Source organism: Epinephelus fuscoguttatus, linkage group LG1 (genome assembly GCF_011397635.1).
Source record: "Epinephelus fuscoguttatus linkage group LG1, E.fuscoguttatus.final_Chr_v1".
In the NCBI taxonomy this organism is placed as follows: Eukaryota; Metazoa; Chordata; class Actinopteri; order Perciformes; family Serranidae; genus Epinephelus; species Epinephelus fuscoguttatus.
Genome location: NC_064752.1, coordinates 27559888 through 27580498, shown reverse-complemented (window position 1 = coordinate 27580498; position 20611 = coordinate 27559888). Strand labels below are relative to the sequence as shown.

Below are 20611 nucleotides of genomic sequence, written 5' to 3'. Positions count from 1 at the left end.
GTCAGTGTTGAGTTATAGTGGTAAAACCTCCACAGTCCTCCCATTATCCGACTCTCTGCTTCTCCCCCAGGTCAATCAAAAGCCACAGTCGGCTTTCCTCAGCTACCTGTGAGAAATGGAATCACATGCTGTCTTCCAAAATGCAGCTTTGGCAGCAGCTGACTTTTAGAGTGCCGCTGCCCAGCATGGACAGCGTCTGAGAATTTCTACCTTTAGTGGTATTAGAATTTCAGACACAAACAAAACAACTTTGGTGGGGAAGACAAGACAAGTCAAGTACGTGGAGTGGTGTTCCTCTCTTTCCTAATTGCCTGTAGTCTCTGGGGTGTGTTATCTGGAGGGAAGCAGAGATGAGATGCAGTCAGGGCTGCTGTTTGTTCTTGCCACTGTGTGGGATGTGAATGATAGCTAGAGCCCTGAATGATATCATTAGTGAACTACTGGTTTGGCTAACACACTCCAGTCTATCAGTGCGGAGAGCATGAGAGATAGCGAGACGGTGAGATACCGAAGCAAGACCGTGGGAGGACAGTTGTTATCCCCTCTGTGTTTGAATGGTTATTGTTGCATCTTATCATAGGCCACCAGTGTTGACAAGGAGTAGCTCTGGTTGGCAGCCCATACATTTTATGTGTTCCTGTAGGAAAGATGGCGATGCAGACAAACCCCTGCACATAAATCCATGCAGAGGAAAATATTCAGTTGTTTAAGAAACAAATGTCTTAGACAGTTATATTAATATGGAATACGGAGCTGAGTGATAATTCAGTAATAATGTAATGGAGATATGATCAAATTGCTTTATTGTTTAACAAAATTGTGTATTAATTATGCCAAGCTAAATGTGATGAAACCATTTTTCAGTTTATTCAAGTTTATGTTTTACCTATATGAATAATTGTTACATATATTTGTATCTATATGGTTCTGAATACATTTGACATATCACGCTGAACCTACATGTGTCAGAACAAGAATTAGAGGGATTTGTGGGGCTGCACTTTAAGGAGCAGTGTGTAGGATTAAGTGGCATGTGAGGCGGTGAGGACTGCAGATTGCAATCAGCTCAAGTTGAACCTTCTCCCATGTGCCAAACGTGAACTCCTGGTTAGGATTTCGTAAGTATTTGCTGTTCAGGAATCTTTAACAGGGAGCTAAATTATCATCAAAGATCTCTTTCTCTCCAGACAAACCAATCAGGTGATTTAAACCGGTGAAGGCACTGAATAAAGCAGTTTCACGTCGCAAATCAGTGTTTATCTGACGCTGTTCTAGCCTAGCACCAACCATCGTGTGCTCACCTTTTCTCTCTGATAACTTAAGATCCAGATGTTCAGGAGGTTTTTACCAGAAGCTGAATTATCCATAGAGGTCTCTTCCTCTTCCAAAACAAATGGACCCAATTATTAAAACTAGTAAAAACACAGAGTAAAGCAGTTTCATGTTAAAAATAAATGTTTTTTTTTATGTTGGTTTTTGCAGAGAGGCTGCTAACTTGAGCCAGTGTTTGGTTTGTCCATTCTAGGCTACGATAGAAACATGGTTGTGGAACATAGGGATCTCCATGGATAAGGACCCGTTCCCTGTGTAGATATAAATGGTTCATTCTAATGTCACGAAAACACAATTCTTATTTTCAGGTAATTAGACACTTAAGAATATAAAGATGCACTGATCCAGCTTTTTCACTTTCGATCCTGATCCCGACGCTGTGGCTTTGAGTATCAGCTGATACCCAATATCACTCTGATACCATGGTTGACCTAAAAAGCTATATACCTTTACGTGTAGAACAGAAGACTAGAGGCATCAGGCATTGATGACTACACAGTTTTTTTCCTAAGATAAAGTGAAACAAGATGAAACAGATTAATGCAATGATGAACTATTTATTTTTAACAGAAATGAACAATTGTTCAACAGCAGTTGAAATAGTGTGAAATACCTTCACACAGCAGGTTCTCTCCTTCTCTCCATGACGTATGACGTAGCTCGTGTTGCAATAGATTTAAAGGGAAAGGATCGCCTCAGGTGTAGGTTGCATTTTCCGATACCCGATCCATTTATTTTGATGATATCGGGGTTGATATTCGATCCAGATATTGGATCAGTGCATCCCTAAAAGAATACATGCTTAATTTTATTATATTCCATCCCTGCCAAAATATCCCCCCAAATCTTACACCCTGGATCTTTAAAGCACTGCAGTACTTTGAGCTAAATGCTAATGCATGCATAATAACGTGCTTACAATAACAATGCAATGTAATGATATTTAGCAGGTGTTATTTTGACAATGTACAGCATCTTAGTTTGGTGTGTTGGCATGTTAACATTTGCTAATTAGCAGCGGATGGTGACTGTTTTTAGTTTGCAGGATTTTAGTCAAAATCATAAACTACTGGACAAGTTAAAATAATGACAAGATCATGGTGCTAGATTAAAGTTTAAAGGACTATCAGAGAGTTTACAATTCATCCTGATGTCTATACCAAATTTAGATCCATCTAATGGTTACAATAGCTAGAGGAAAGGTCGGGTTATTACAGTTATTATACTATCACCAACACCAACATGTTTTCTGAAATGTAATTTATATTTTACTAGGCCTTAAATCAGATCTGTCTTCACTGTGACTGCCTGTGTTTGCAATGACTCACTGCTTCATTGTAAATAGATCAATTGTATCTCCTGCTGCCGTGAATGAATAATTCTCTGTCAAAAGCAGGTGATCTGTGCTCTCTGACTCACTGTTGAGCACGGTGGTGAGGGCCTCTGTCAGGTGACAGTAAAGATTATCCGCTCATGCTCAACAGGCACTGTCAGTCATTATTATTACCCACATGATGCAGACATTAAGAGGCACTGAGAGTTATGGGTGGGGTGATCAAATAGATTTATCTCAGCCAGGGAGTCTCACCGGCAGCCAACAACACTGAATCACGGCATAAAAGCTGCTGTATGAACAAAGTAGGACAGTGGGAAGAGTGCAGTGTAGTAGCGGCACAATGCAGTCAAAAATAACCCCGAATGTGAGAAGTGAGATGGAAAAGAAGAGAAGGTTGTGGCGTTTAGATGTGATAATTTCGTGCGAGGACGCCAGGGACATGAAGATGAGTGTTGCTGACTCCCATCTGTGCCCCCTCAGTGCCAACCCTTCACAGACAGACACTCTCACAGAGCAGAAACCAGCAGCAAGTCTTGAAGGACCATACCAGAGACTTTGTATGTTTTATCCCATTTAGCACAGATCGCATCTACTGTATTTACTTTACTTTACTTACTTTAAAAGTTGTTAATTCTGCCTTCCAGGCTGCCACTGGTTCCCAATTCTCAGAGCAATATAAAAATCAACTTGCTGAGACGAAATGCGCTTGAATTGGGCAATCTGTCAGAGTGAAAATAATGTTTGCTTTAGGTTTTACCAACATAACATTACTCATATGTGTCTCTCAAAGCTGATTTGCATACCGTACAGCAATTAATAGAAACCAGTCGAGCTTTCTGTGGACTATTATTATGTTATTGTTCTGCATTTAATCTGTCTAAATGAATGACTACAATTTATGTTTGCCTTCTGGACATTAGAAAAAATATCCTTAGATGTTTAAAATACTGTGGCATGATCTAGAACATAAAGTGTACCTATGAGACTTTCAGTAAATTGACAAAAACATGCATAAAAAAGCTGGTATGGTCCTTTAACAACAGCTCCAGCTCTCCATCTGAAGCTCTACAGACGGAAAGCAAACTGTCTTGCAAACATATGTGAGTGGGAGAATGTCTGTCAGATCCTCGTCTGACTGACAGTTTGCTCTGTGACTGTGATTCTGTCTCTCTCACATCTGCATGCAGACATGTGGGCACATTAAGAGACACTATGGTGGCAGAGACACTTTGTAGTGAAGGAGGCCAAACTTCCGTGTCAGCTTGTATCTGCTCTATTCAAGTATCAAAAGGCAAAGCAAGCAATCCCTGCTCCCAGGGGTGCCGCACTAAAGCTAAACCTACAAAAGTTGGAATTTTTTGAAACCAAAATCTGCAATTTGTCTGTATTTCCTCATTTTTAGAATATTAGCATGCAATGGAACAATTGCAAGGGGTAGGAATTAGTGACCATTTCCGGAACACTCCACTGACATGCTTTGCAGCACAGATGCAATTTGAACTGCCACATACAATATGTGACCTGACTGTTGGATATCTGCAGTGGGATATTCACCAGAGCTGGCAGCATTCTGTCCAGTGACAACTATGTGAAGGTGCAACGTCCCCACAAATTTAAATCAAACAACTTCTATTTTTACTTTCACACATGTGCAGTTTTGTGCTGATACAGCATTAACCTAACCAGTGACATTCATCCTCCCAAGCACTCCCTCTCTCTGGGCCTAACTGTGTACTGTAAAGACCTATTTTTATTAATAATTAGGGATGTCTCGATCCAGCTTTTTCACTTCCGATCCGATACCGATATTACAGCCTTGAGTTTTGGCTGATACCGATCCGATCCAAGCATGTATTATACATATTCACTTATTTTGTTGTCAGTCATGTTAGAAAAGGTTTGATCAAGCAATATTACTCTCACAAGAACAACTACTTAATCGGGTTAGTTAGAATGATCCACAACAGTTGGTATGAGAAACTGACCCATTTATTGTTAACAGGGTTAAATAAACACACACAAGGTTGAGAACCTCAGATCTTTGTCACAATTACACAATAAAAAAATCTCTGACGATATCTAGCCACATGCCACAATGTCAGTATTATATTGATATTCCCTATATTTCACCAGTGTTATGTTAATCAGCTCACCTCAGTTTTGTTTTTATACACTTAGCTTCATAACAGCAGTATCTTCTGTGGTGTTGCTGCACTTTTCCTACGCAAATCAAAGAGCTCACTGTATTTTTAGCCCACTATCCACTAATGGAAAGTTTGTTGTATGTTAGTATGTTATAAATCAATATATTCCCCTCTTGAATCCAACAGCAGTGTGTTACAGTGCTATAATAGAACTATATTTAAAAATGCCACATTGTTCCTCCAACAGAGGGCGTCACCCTGCTGTGTGTTCAATGGTCGTATAAATAAGTAACAGTTTCTACTGGTGTGAGGTGACTCACTGAAGGGTTTTAAGTGGATCTGTAGATGTTTAATATAAATCCTCTCTCTGTCCCCTCAGAGGCCTGCAGAGAAATGTCGCTACGTGGTGGGCAGTGTCCTGTGTGAGGGCGAAGAGAAGCCAGACCAAGAGCTGCAGAAGATGTATGAGAAGTTTGGCTTCAAGGTGTTTTCTCTGCCCGAAGTGAACCACGCTGTGACCACCACCTTCCCCTGCACCACGCCTCTGTCTCACGTGCTGGGACCATACAGGGTCTACCCCAAGCTCGCCTCCTACATTGAGGTACAGACAGTATGAGAATGTGTTTGCACAGTGTGGATATACCTGTAATCGCTGGAGTCGCCCCGAGGCTCTTTTAGCTGCATGGTATCTTAAGCTGCAGTTAGTGAATCAGGATTTATCCCCGCTCTATAAAAACTGTATCCCTGAGAAACACGTGTGTAAAGGTTTTGTCTCCAGTGTTTACAGCACATGTGTATTTTTAGACTGTTATTTTCTATAATAATTACTTGTTTTTTAACCTTCGACATAAACAAGTGTACACCATCATATGAAAAATTAAGACAGGCGATGTCTTCTTTTCTCTTCCCTTTGTCCTTTTGTTGCAGTGGATGGCAATCATCCTGTGAACACGTCTGTCCTCTTTTCTGCCTCCTGCTTGTCAAAAGACCCCCTCTCATGTGTTGTTTAATTCATCACATGGGCAGATGAGGTCTTTAAAGTAGATTAAGAATAGATGAAGTAGTAGGAAATAAAGGTACGTCTGAGTCCCGCGGCCCATATGCTGGACTCCATGTCCTCGGGACAGGCCTCAAAAAGCAATTGACATTTACTGATGACATTTACACACATGGATTCATTTCGGGGCATCCCACTGCATGAATAATGCTCCACGTGTGCTCGTGTGTGAGTGCACGCACGTGCATGCTCGCACATCTGTCCATCTGTTTATTTAAACTTCTGTCTCTTCACAGGAGGTAAAAAGGACCCACTTTCTAGTGTCAAAATGTGTCATTATGCCTAGAAAATATCCTGGATTTTTTTTCACATTCACCTTTTGTGAGTGGGTTTTTCTCTTTCTCCAGTTCATGATAGTGGGTAACAAGGTGTTCACACACAACTATTTGATGACAGGAGGGGTTGCATTAGAGTATTAAAATTCACTGGTATTTCCCTCTAAATCTGTGAACCTTTTTCTATCTTTATCAGCAAACTGCAGTGTTTGAATTGCCTGCATAAACCATAGACTGCACAGTAATAATGGATGTAGCTACTGTGACGTCACCCATTGGTTTGTGGACTCCTGTTTTTAAGCCTTGAGTTTGGCATTGTGGCTGTTGCCATTTTGGATTTTTGGAACCAGAGGTGACCATGTTTGGATGAGATGGTAGAGCTGTGGAGGAGCGAGGGGTGGATCTGACTGATCTGACTGAGAACAGCCTGTTACTCAGAGTGGCCACACCCTTAATTATGTATAATAGTTAATTATGCTTAATAGAATTTAAGGGGGTGAGTTATATAAAAATTCACCTACCACGCAGTTGTCATTAAGGGAGAAATTATCTATAGAGACCAAAATATTTTTTGTACCAGGCTGTGAACATGTTAATTGCTGTTATAACTCTGGGCCTGTAGGGATTGACTGGCTTCTGGAGCCAGCCTCAAGTGGCCATTAGAGGAACTGCAGTTTTGGCACTTCTATCTTGTCTTCTTTTTTCAGTTAGAAAAGTTGCCTCTTAGCAGAAATTATAGGTGTTTGGGCTATGTATTGGCAAGAATTTGATGGTACAATACGTATCATGATACAGAGGTTACGATTCAATAAATTGTGCTACTGTAAGCAAGGCAACATACTGCAAATTCTCACAAAACAAAATATCACGATGCTAAATTGTATTGATATTTTCTTGTGCTCTGAATAGGTGTAGTGTTTTACTGCGTCACGTTGAGTCCTCTGTCTGTTGTTGTGTTGTGTCAAGCACAGGAAAGTAAAGGGGGCAAGGATACTGCAGATTGCATTGGTCATTAGTTGTATCCAGCTCTGTCGGTACATCAAGGCCATGCTAAGTATGGCCTGTGTGTCATTGGCAAACCATTTCTGAAAGGTCTCACATGGTTGCATTGTTGACTTTTCATCCTGGCCTTGTTCCAGGAAACTTAAAGAGAAATTTTGGTTTATATCAACCTGTCTCCTATTGTCCTAAATTTGTTTCAAGTGACTAGTGAAATAAAATTAATAGTTAGCATGTTAGCCGTTAGCCTAGATACAGCCGGGGCGCATAGTAGCATCAGACCTGTTAAAACGTAAGTGAACGGGCATACCTTCAAGTGCAAAGTTAGTCCACTAAACAAGCTTTTTTTTCCACAAAGACCGCCTCATATCGTTAGGATAAATGTCAGAGAACATATAGAAAATGACATGTAAACGTGTTGTCTTACCTTACCGGTGTGCTGCCATGTTTGTTTATCATCTAGCTCTGCTTTCCAAAGCGCAGCCGAAATATCGTGAGAACAAGCAGCGATCTCATACCGTGCCTGAAATCTTGCCAGCTCTAGATAAAGCCCAGCTGGATACTACTCCAGGTGGAGGTGTCTTGTCCTCGGTCACATCCAGACCTTGAAAATAAGGCTGCAACCGGTCCCATTCCTTGCAACAGAGGCATTCCTCTTCTGTGGGCACTGGGGCACAGCATTCACAGGAACACCACCAATCTCCGGAGCTACGCAGCCTTGCAGCAGCCATTCCTCCTCTCTGGTCCTCTACCTGTTGTGTCTCTCTCTCTCTCCTCCTCCGTTCTTCAATTTCACGAAGCTCTTCGTCAGTGTATTCTGGCTCAAATAAATAAGGGCAGCCATCAGACTCTGCAAAATCAAATTCCTCCTCCATAAAGTCGAAGTCTGGCAAAAAGTCAGCCATTATTCTATAAATCTTTCATAAAATAAATGAATGAACTTTTCAGGCTACTGTCCGGTTCTGCCTTCCAGCTGTTGCTGCTTGTTCTTGCGAGATTCAGGCATGCTATGAGATCGCTGCTTGTTCTCACGATATTTCAGCCGCGCTTTGGAAAGCAGAGCTAAATGGTAAACAAACATGGCACCACACCGGTAAGGTAAGACAACACGTTTACATGTAGTTTTCTATATTCACTTACGTTTTAACAGGTCTGATGCTACTATGTGCCCTGGCTGTATCTAGGCTAACGGCTAACATGCTAACTATTATTTTTATGTCACTAGTCACTTGAAACAAATTTAGGACGATAGGAGACAGGTTGAAATAAACTGAAATTTCCCTTTAAATTCTTGGCTCTGATGACAAAGTTTCCAAATGTGTTCATGTGTTCAAAAAACACAATAGTTACACAGTAGATATGTGCAATGAGCTTGAAAACAAATATCAGCACTGTCTCTTGCCTCCCAATATAGATTGGCTAGGTCTTCATATACTAAAATCTGCTGTGTGTCTCCTCTGATGCATCCTGTCACTATCTGCCTCTTTTCACCTGCCCTCGGGGCGTCACACCCAAGCATTACCCCAAGCAGCTTGGCCAGCCAGTGGGAGCTGCTAGTGCACCGACAAGGAGATGATCCCCCACTGTCTTCCCACTCAGCAAACACTAACAATAGTTTTTGTTGCCATCATAGTAATGATAAAAAAAGGTCCCTGTGTGTGATGTTTACAGTAGGCAGAGCTGCTCCAGTGGGAATGACTGGAGCACTGACTGTATGCATTTTTACACTGCAAAGGTTTTCAATACCCTTTTTACGTTGCAGTAGTGATATCAGTCCTGATCTAAACATTCTCATTCTCAAAGAGTGACTGTCTGGTCAGCTTATCATCATTTCCCAGCCATCTCATCTTTTTTGCAGTTTGGTCTCTGAGGCACCGTGCACACTGTAACACCCGACATCAGAGGGCAGGACAAACTGTAACATGTGCACTGACACAGACTAAACGATCTGAAGGCATAGAAATAGCATCCCTCGGTGTTAAAATTTAGTAGTATTTCCTTTCAGGCGCTAGTGCCGTTACATAATCATGGCCAGTGTCAGTGTGCATCTTTCGTACCCGTGCACCTCCGTCTGTCAAGCGAGATGATGTCAGTGTAGGTGAGACAAGTTTTTACCTCCTCACACTTGTCCGGCATGAGGCAGAAGTGCTTGTTGCAGTCCATCAGTTGACCCAAGTGATGTGACAGGTCGTTAAGGAGCTGCTCTCGTACAGTAGATAGGCTAATAACACACTAACATCCAGTTTGAGTCGTGGAGGGACGAGTGCACTATGCATAGCAGCTACAGCAAGGCTAATGAATAATGGAGCATGGTTTAGAGAGGCTTGGTTAGAGGGTGCTATGTGAATGTGCTGGAAATGAGTGCATATATACTGTATGTGTGTATGATTAATTGAGTAGGTTTGTAGTATGAGGGACTTTGAAAGCAGGGAGACACTAGTGACGTAGCTCTGTGCTCAGTATCTACTGTAGATCCAGGAGAATTTAATGAATACTAATCATGTTAATCTATACTCAGAGAAGTTTAACGTTAATGTGCATTGTTTGACTTCTATTGTGGTCACTCGGTGGCAGCACAACTAGTTGATGGGGTAGATACGTGACAGCAAACAGTTGCATTAAACATTAACATTCATTTGAAGTTTTGCCACAAGTAATGTTACTATTTGAATTACTTAAAGTAATGTAACTCATCACATTTGATTAGCCTTTTCTAATGAATGTTTAAAACTGGGCAAGGAGGTTGAAAAGTCTGAAAACACAAGAGCATAAGTGTTGCACTCATTTGTTTTATCTGAAATGTAATTAAGTAACTCCATCACAACTTTGCGCACCACTTGGCTCTGGGCAAGTAGTGTGAAGTGGGTTTATGAGATTCATAACTGCTACAGCTAAATTCAAGGGTGATGGAAACGGTGGGATGCAACTAAAATTATTTTGCTTAGCTATGCAAAAATGCTCCATATCACCAGGAATTGTTATGCGATTCTGTATCTACAAAGTAGCACACGACTACAAAGTTAAGGGTTAATTATTTGTGGGTGTATCACCACAACACATTTACTAGTTATTTAACAAGTGGTTCATATGAAAGTATAGATTAGAGCAGATTCAAAGCTACAGGTGGTAATTTAAATGAAAATTATTTTTTGTCATATTTGCTGAAACTGTACATAAACACAGTATTATATGAGACAGATAGCCTCTGATGGCATTTGCCAAAATCTACTGCAGTGCACCCAAAACAACCAGTCAGACCCAAGGAGTCTCTAATGCAGCTATTAATCATGTCAATCACGGCTCGCGAACTGCGGTCAAACTATCAAACTACGCAGTGCTGATCAAATATGAATCAAGATTCTGTAAGTGCATTGCCTGTTTCTTGCTTCAGATGTTTTTATAAACAAATTTTTGTGTACTGTTTAGCTGTAAAATGAGAACGTTTATGACCCGGCTGTCTCCCATGTTAGATACAGTCCACAGAAGCATAAAGCAAAAAAGTACAGTGATTGACATGATTGACAGCTGCCTTTAAGACTCATCGGCTCTGATTGGTTGTTTTTGTTCACATGTGGTAATGCCATTAGTTGCAAATCAAGATGGCAGAGGAATATGGTTGTTTTCACAGACCATCTTTCTCTAACACTTGACAATAGTGACAGTTTCAGCAAATATGACAAAAAGTTATCTTTCTAAAAGTTACCAACTACAGCTTTAATCCTCGAAATTCGGGGTCAAATCATGCAAACCAGTGCCGCCAGCAAGGCTGAGGAGGCCAGACTGGAGAGGTGGTCTTACTGTGTGGCCCCGTGCCCAGCCTTCAGGGTGTTTTCTCATAGACTCCAAGAGGTGTACACGGAGAACACACCTCCTGGCCTCCTATAGCGCTTCAGTTATCAGAGAGCAGGTTAAGTGCATAACTGCCCTTTTTCGCTCGAACGCTTTCTCTCCGGTCCAACAGCGTCATCTCCACACCAGCTTACCTTGCCTTATCTCTTCCGTGCACAGCACATAAGCTAACACACACACACACACACACACACACACACACACACACACACACACACACACACACACACGTGGAGAAGCGTAATTGTAGCTTAAAAGATCAGACGTAGGTGATAGGTGTTCACTGGTTAATCCTGATGTTTTTAATGTGCTGTGAAATCAGAGGGTATCAATGAATTCATGGGATCAGGAGAATGTCTGAGATCTCCGTAATTTGTCCTCGGCAGCTGTGTATTCATGTCAGTCTAAATGAAAGCAGCGAGTGAGTGGGTATGAGCACAGGATGCTTGGGATTGTATCATCTCCTAGTTAAAAAGCCCGATGGTGAAAGAAGCAAAAATGAACGGATAAAGAAGTAGCTTTCACGCTATATTAAAGGATTTGGTCAAGCCCTGTTTGATCTTTATGAAAGCACCTTTTCAGGACCTAAAGAATGAAAGCGAACAATCATTGTGGGTGTTATTTTGGTGTGTGCGTCAGACAAAACTCCCAATAGGCTCTGTGAGCAGAAATGAGATGAGAAGCCGATAGCTCCCGTCCATTTAGTAATCCATTTATCTGAATCAAGCCTGAAGTATCATAAAAGCATTATTATTTTACCCCTCATTTCACTCTATACAGTATCATGCCACAGTTGTGTTTGCCCTGAAGGTCCCACAGCAATTAAAATGTAGATCTATAAAGCCCCTAGAGATTCTTGGGTTTGTATTTTCTGGGGTGTTCCACAATTGCATGATTTGGGTGTATTCCATCTATTGTTGTTCTGTATGGTTGCTCACATTGTGTTTATAGAAGAAATGTGTTATTTCAGGAGGAGGAATCCTAAGCAGTGCTGACAAAACAGTCACAGTTTCAGCCCACAAACTTAACTCTGTATCAGCATTTAAGCACACTTTCCTGTTTTTCTCAATTTAGTCTCTGGAAAGAAAGTCCAAGCAATTTACCACTGTCACAGTGATAAACAACAAGCTCAGTCTGAATTAGTAATGTCGCCATATGGGCCCACCACCCACAATGTTAGGTGTATTGGTTTGTTACTTTGCCAATTGTACAGCAGTTGAAGCTGATAATGTGAGAGTTGCCTCTATGTAACAGTGTGTCACAGTCAAGAAGGGTCTGACTTATGTGCTGCAGCAATTTGGAGCCTTCATGGAGTCTCTGGGTGGGGTTTTAGAGAGCGAGCCACCTCGAGACTCCATAGGTGTGATTGGTGGACGTCAGTGCTCATATGGTCAATAGAAACCTGGAGTGCAGTTATTAGGATAAACAGCCTGCCTGATATGAACTCAAGGGGAGTTTGTCATTGGACATCTGTGCTGGACATGAGGTGTCCCTAAACAACAACGTGTTCAAATATGTAACTGTGAACACCCACTTAGTGTGACCTGATGTTATGTTTTTCTGTTTATTTTCCATGGGATGTGAGTGACTAGAGTCACAGGGCACTGAGTGATTCTATGCAATGCGGGACTTAGCAGCGATGTGAAAAAAAAGGTAGTGGTCAAATGTAATTTGTTTTAACTTAATGTAAGTGAGGGCAAACTTTGACTGGTGCGTCTGCAGCAAGCCCCCATCAACAGCGCTGGGCCTTGAAGCCAGTATGACTGAACACTGGATTTACAGCTTATGGGTCCATTACATGAGGCCATTGGGCCCAGAAGAACTTTTCCCATAGACTTACATTGTGAAAGCATCACAACCTCCGCGAAATGACTCCTTTCACTATTGGGATTTGATCCATTCGGTCCAATAACCTTTCTAAAGTCTAGAAGAGCTGCATGATTAAATCATTTTATCCTCATTCAAGTTAGCAGAGGGCTAAACCAGAGATAGCCGCTAGGCCGGCAGAAGCCACTAGTATCTGAAGATCCAGGTAATTTTCCAGGCAACTTTCATAAGAATGAAGCCCTGCCTCCAATGCTGTGTCCAGTTCTCTTCATACATCCGTGCTCCACAGTGACACACTGTTTGCTAATGAGAAGGCCTTATGCCTTATGAGCATTGACATGCCCTCAACAGCAAGCAAGACATGATGGATGTCGTGTCACACAATTTATCACATCCAGTCTTCATTTAACAGTTCAGAAGTTGACTTTTATACTGGGACACCACAGGCCAAAGACTGACCATCGATTATCATCAGGAAGAGGCTGTCATCACCCGGTGATGCATTGGACTGGATAACAGAGGAAGCAGCTTGACAGACCAGATAAAGTAAAACATGCATTAAGGGTGAACTGAGAACGTCCGAAGCCTTCAGTTTAGACTCTTGCTCAGGTCTGATATTTAAGACAAGCTCTCGAACCGGCACCGTGCATACAATACCACAGCTGGCCTGTCACCCACACGAATGACCATTAATTTCCTGACCTGGACCGTTGACACAACATCTGCAGCCCCACCCTATAACAACCAGGCCCTATTCAAATAATTTGGTTAGGCAGCATGTTTAAAGTGATCAATTTGGGACACTTCATACAAGTGAAATTAGACAATATATTTTAAAACAAAGGTAAGTCAGGTAATATGGTTTAAATGAATATTTTTGTTTGTTCTCATAATTCTAAGCAGCACATCTCCACAGTTAACGTGTCTGTTAGTAACGCACCAGATTAAAGCTGCTCTCATATTCCAGGTGGCACAAAAGACAGAGCTGGCATGCACAGCAAGCAGTCAGAGGATGAAAACGTAATTATTCTCATTTTATTTTAATATATTTATCATCTACCACCCGACAATCAACCCACATGTTCTTTGTTATATCCAGACCTGGAAATAAAATAAAGACAAAATACCACCTGCAAATCACGTGTTTGCAGATTACCATGGTTACACAGGACTCTGCTTCAACTCCCCATCTCCAGAGGAGTTTTACATCGTGTTACGCAGGTGTTGAGGTTCTTGAATGTGCTCTAAAAGCTTCATCATCCTCATGGCACAAAAAACTGATTGACTTCAATATAGTTTATCATCTGTAAAATCAGGCTATTTATAACTGGCATCTGTCTCCCACTGCAGTGAGGCTGAAGTTTGACGTTATTTGCTGGCAAACAGGAGGCAACTCGTGTGTCTGTTTCCACTTTTTCAGTTAGTGGCACCTTCATGCTTTACCACTGCAGAGTGTTGATACCTCACCTCCATTCTACTCATGGTTTATTCACCAGCTACTCTTCTCCATCTTCTTTGATGTTATTATTTGTTGAATTAAATATAGAAAATTTGTTTTGCCTGTCCACAGCATCTATATTTCATGCAGTGGCCTGATTAGGGGTTAGCCAGTGGAACTGCGCTGATTTCAGGTGTACCCACCGAGTAAACAACAACTGAGATGCCCTTCGCTCTGGTTAGACGGTTTTGAATACTCTATTTTTAGTACATTGCGTCTTCTTTGTCTGTCTGTCTGTCTTTATGCCAGATTTTGTGTCTTGTAGCATGTGTGTGCCGATATGCCATCTGTCATTCAACCAGCAGGGTGGTGAATGGGGAATCAGGACACTCCTGTAAAACAGCTGTGCCTCCACCGCCCATTGTAGCGCAGTTCTTCTTTGTGTCTCTGTCTCCATTGAACACACACCCACTGACACACACATTCACAGACCATTTATTAATAATAATCCTAAATCATGTTACATGGTTATAAAGCCAATTATTTCCCTCACAAAGTCAGGTGAAGGAATCCGCCCACTCACTGTCTCACATCTCAGCATTTCCTGAACACCATGCCTCACATTACAGCTCTTTCTCTGACATCTGACAGAGCTGAATTCAGGTACAAGTTTGAGGCATGAGTTGTTATGCAGTTAACAACTCTTTCTTTTCCTTTTTTGGTTTTGTTCTATAGTATTTTGACACCCCACCCACAGAAGCCTCTGGGCTCATGGATAGTATAGTGACATAGGGGTATCTAATTATCTATTCAGTATTATTTTGAGGCATCGTTAAGAGATTGGGTTTTATTCCTTTTTGTCCTGCCTTTCCCACTTGTCTCATTGTACAAAGTACATGATAATGTGTTATGTTAATAGGCTTTCCTTTCCTAATTATTTTGGATAGATGCTGGTTGTTTTCAGCAGCAGAGAGGGGGCCTAACGAGAGACAGTTAACATGTAACATTTTGATACAAGGAAGGAGGGCAACGCATCCGAGTGCACGAACTGCAGTTGCATAAATTAAGTCTTTGAAAGTAGACTTGCAGTAAAATATTTTTCAGGAATAGTTTGGTTTTGTGGAATTTTACAGTTTTTAAACTCACCTTGAACAAGACAAACCTACAGACACTTTGTTACATCTCTGTATGGAGTTTAAAGCTTACCTTAGCTTACTGTGTGGATATGTGTGGGATCAAAGCGGAGATCTTCAGCATACAAACTGAGAGCCATGAAAAAGCAAACAAACAAACAAATACAACCAAACTAAATTAGGCATGTTAATGATTAACTGTTAACTGATTTTGACTGATATATACCATCAGTTAAAAAGTTAATAATATATATTAAATTTAATATACTGTCACTAAGGGAGCAGATGATGAGACAGTCTGCTGCTGCCTATGCTGGAGTCATACAATGACAACAGGACAACGTCATGATGTTGCTTGTGGGAGCCTCTACAGCTCCCCTCAACCAGCTAATCAAGCACTGCAGGGATGACGTTTGTAGGGTGACACGGAAGGTAGCGCCACCCTGGTTCCCTTGTCAAAAAGCCTGTTGGATTTTTCCATTGGGTTTTGGATTCTTGCAGAAAAAAAGCTCTGTGGCAAACAAAACGATACTTACATTTTTTGTTCAGCAAGATAATCCTCACAAATGAACACCACTTTGGTGACTTTTGACATGTGAATGCAGTTGCCAGAAATAAAAAGCAAATGTTGGGCTGCAAACAAACTACAATACTGTCTCCACCACAACGAGGCTGTAAAGCCGTGTTCGGCGCGATAAAGTTCTGAAGTCTCATTTATCCACTTGTTAGCAACCGCCATTTCTAAGACACATAACAGCTTCAAAATTCTGGAGTGGGACATTTACTGAATTTTTTTTATGTCATAGAACAAAACATGTAAGTCTCTTGTGTTAACGACAGATCTTATTTCAGGCATCTATCCAGAAACCCATTCAGAAATCCGCTGACTTTGAGACGAGTGAACTAGCAGTACAAAAATGTCAACTAATTTCCGGGTTTTAGGATTCATTTCTGCACCACTCTGTGACTCAGAGGCAGAGGTGGACTGCTATATTGGACACTTATCGTCTTCACTGGTAAAAAGAATCGGCAAACTTTCCGTAAAACAGAACGGTCTGTTCAATGTCTGTCTGGTTAGCATGAGCTAACACAGCAGCAGCGGCTAATATTCAAAACCAAGCCATTAAACTGTCTCAACAAACCATCACTGAAACATCTTGACTCTGTCATTACATCTGTTAGGTAACGTCAGCTGTGTGTAACATTTTCACTGTTTGTAAGGGGCTGGTGAACTCTCAGTGCCCCCAGTGTGGAGCTCAGACTACCACAGTAGTGTCATGATAAAAAGAGAGTGAGAGTGGGGCAAGGAGGTGCGGAGCAGTACAATACGTGCAGCTCTACAATAAAATTTTACACACACACTTGTTGAATAACAGGTAATGATCGGTTAACGAGGGTTGGGTCACAAAAATGTTTGCTCAATTTTTGCATGTTTTTGCTGCACAAAGACATCATTTTAACCCTCATAACCCTCTTGTGCTTTCTACCAGTAGACCACAGACCCTAAAGACCTTAATGCAGCACTATCTGTCCCCACTGTAGGCAGTATCATCATCAGTGATTAGGTTTAACATGGTTCTACACTGACCCTCCCAGCTCCTTTTGTCAGGCAATGAGAACTTTAAACCAGCCCAAAGGGACACGGAGGCAGGGGAGAAGGCTTGGCAGGATTCTACATCTTTAATGGCTCCCGGGCTCAGTGTGCCGACTCCCTTAACTGCTCTCTGTTCAACAGTTTCTTCGCAGGATGGTGCAGAATGGCAGGGGTCGTGGCTGTGATGGCATCAAAGTGCAGAGAGCAAAAATGAGAGTCAATAAGTGATATGTGAGTTTGTGAGCGAGCCCGCATCTCTGTGTCTGATTGCTCGGGAGCTTGGTGGAAATTTGATTTAGCTGAGGCACATGCCTGTCTGCTCTCTGTGTGTTTGTGTCTGTGCGCTTTAAAATGCAGGTTGTGGTGAGAGCGAGATAAGTCTCCTTCATTATTAATGCTGTCATTCCACAGCATTGTTCCCCGCATTACATTTTTTATTGGTTAACACTTCTCAGGCTTTGAAAAATAATAACCATAACACAACAGAAAGCAACAGTGCAGAGGTTGAGGCAGCGTCAGACCTCCAATTTTTCATATCATGTGTTTACAATTAATATGTCTTGTTATCGCTTCACTCTGCCATTTGACTGTCTGGGGAGGAAACACTTGGCTGTAGATGTGGGAGGCTATTTTTAGACGCCAATGATGCTCATGACAGTTTCATCACTTTTTTCTCTCCTACAACAAAGTGGGCTATGATGTGCTGAGGACTTGTGAAGGTTACACACTGGGCTCTTCCCAAAATTTCATATAATGCCTGCTTTCCTGTTTGCTGTGCTAGACTTTCTGAGAATTGCCGCAGCTCTAATATTCAGTTATTATGTGTTATTCGATCAGAGTCTCGTCCTTGGTTAAATATAAACATTACTTATTGCTAAGCCTCCATATACCTAAGCAAAATTGGTACATCAGGGCAGCACGGTGGTGTGGTGGTTAGTACTGTCGCCTCACAGCAAGAGGGTTCCTGGTTCAAGTCCAGGAGGGAGCCCTTCTGTGCGGAGTTTGCATGTTCTCCCCGTGTCAGCGATGGTTTTCTCCAGGTACTCCTGCTTCCTCCCACAGTCCAAAGACATGCAGGTTAATTGGTGACTCTAAATTGCCCATAGGTGTGAATGTGAGTGTGAATGGTTGTCTGTCTCTGTGTGTCAGCCCTGTGATAGTCTGGCAAGCTGTCCAGGGTGTACCCTGCCTCTCGCCCAATGTCAGCTGGGATAGGCTCCAGCCCCCTTGCAACCCTCACGAGGATAAGCGGTTAGAAAATAAATGGATGGATGGACATTTATTTGATAGCTGTAACCAGGGTCCAAAATTAACACTAGCCACTAGCCAAATGCTAGTAAAATAAGCAAGTGGCCAGTAACCTTGCTTTACTCACCAGCCAAAAAAACAATGATAATCTATTGAGTGGCTGGTAAAGTTTGAACATTCACTAGCCATTTGGCCGGTGAGTCAAAAAGTTAATTTTGGACACTAGCTGTAACTACTGGAAACTTTGTTTGCATGAGTTTTATGAGTTTACTTAAGAAAACGCGATTGACAAATAAATTATGAACCACCTGTGAACTGTCCCTTTTTTCAGGGAGAAAAGAGATAGCTGAGGAAGAGAAACAGAACATTGCACTTAACAGAAGCAGAGATTGTAGAATTACATTCTGGAGAAACTAAATGACTATTAAATTAATTAAGTACCTAATCAAATAATGATAATCATATTAACTTCAAGAGCTTCCAGTAAAATACACTCGTCTTTTAAGGAACAATTTAAAATTAAAAAATCAAATCAAATCGAAAAAAAAAATCATACCCCTCTTGTGTCTGTGTGTTTTCTATGGAGCTAGAGACAACAGGCAAGTAGCTTAGTTTAGCACAAAGGCTGGAAACAAGGGGAACAAGCGAGATTGGTTGGTGTCCAAAGAGCCCAGTAAATAAATAGTTACAGCATAAAACCACCTGTAAAACAACCAACGAAATTGTCACGGTCTGTGTACCTGTTTGTGCACTGATTAAATGAACTGGGCACATTGTGTTCATTAGTTAGTAGTTCATTAAGTTTAGAGGTACTGGTAGGTAGAGCCAGGCGAGCAGTTACAGACACAGGAGCAGTATGGATCTTCTCATCTAACTCTTAACAAGAAACCAAATAAGCAAATTTCCCTAAATGCTAAACTGTTTCTTGATTTACTTGCACCCTTCAAGACCATGTTGTAAACATTTAAGCAGTCCCAGGCTTTAATCATTGTGCTAGTCTTGTAACGTCGGTCTCAGGCTCCTATTCTTAGTGACAGTCCAGTGATGCAGTAAGTGAGGTTGAGAGCAGGCAGAAGCATTTGTGGTGTTCTTATTGATTCCTGCTTCCCTCTGGCTCTGGGATACTCTTCCCTCTAAAACTCCAGCTGGGCATCACCCACCATGCTGCCAATTAGACTCACAGCACAGTCTGACAGGTAGTGTTTTCACTCTCGTATTTGTGACCTGTGTGTATTTCCGTCTGTCTCCACTACTGTGTATGCACGCTGTTTGCATTCAGCGGGCTGTTAAATCGGCCTCTCGCACTTTTCTGACCCACTCTGCCTCACCTATTGATATGTGAATAATGGTTGCCATGGTGATATTGTCACTAAGGCATGGCATATTTGTGTTATTTGATAGAAAATGGCAGATTCTCCATGCAAGTATGTTGTGCATATGAGCGCGTGAAGGTTTTAAAGTGTCCTCGAAATACTGGTAGCTTTTCAGTCTATTTTTGAGCTACTGCTGTGATGCAGAACACACTATATTTCATTGATATTTAGCACTGTCCTTCTCTGTCTGAGATTAAAAATCGTGCTCTGATCTGGCAACTAATAATGGTCTATTTGACAGTGTAGGACCGTCCCCTTTCATCAGCTGAAATGGCAAAGCAGTGTTTGTGCGAGACCGAGGAAGAATTGAAAACCGACAAGGTTAGATGAAAGGAGCTTTGTGCATACACAGGATGGACAGTCCTTCTTTGGAAGCATTATTACCATCTCTGTGCACAGTCGTGTTTGTGTGTGTCAAGTTGCCTGTTCATTAGATAACTCAGTGTGGTTTATTGACTTGATTTCAGCTTATTACATCCAGCTAAGTCGGCAAGGACATTTTGGCCTTTAAACAGAAGGTCACAGCCTTTAAGAAGCAATGCCTCGATGGAACTTGGGGCTCTATAAAAATCTGTCCATTCGAGAGAGAGCAGATTGTGGAAGAGTGGGTTTGTGAAGATTGGGCTTATCTTTGCATCATCATCCTTACAGGAGGCCCATGAGGCAGCATGCTCAGCTTAAACATGGGCAGCCTGCCCATTCGGACATCTCAAAGAACAGAGAGAGGAGCGATTTTATTTTGACCACTGCACAGGGCTCTGTGCAGGTCAGGCCTGGAAATGGTTTGGATTTAACAGAATGTTTTTAAAAAGTTTTGCACATACATTGAATTATTGATTATACATCGTTTGGAATATTGTTTGAAATATCTCCATAAAAATCCTACAATATATCCAACATTACGTGAAATATGCTCTTTGTATTACTAATTTAAAAGTGCTGCTCTGCATGACTGTAATGTCACTAGTATTGCATTATACACATTGGTGTATGCAGCTCGTTGGCA

General features: G+C 41.6%; 1 protein-coding gene across 1 annotated transcript in view; it reads left to right on the top strand.

Annotated features, from left to right (window-relative positions):
* Window positions 1-20611, top strand: part of tex264a (testis expressed 264, ER-phagy receptor a) — an 88764-nt gene that overhangs the window by 9593 nt on the left and 58560 nt on the right. The window contains exon 2 of the mRNA XM_049583830.1: window positions 5192-5413. Within this exon, the coding sequence (XP_049439787.1) occupies window positions 5192-5413 (222 nt within the window). The remainder of the gene's footprint in view (window positions 1-5191; window positions 5414-20611) is intronic.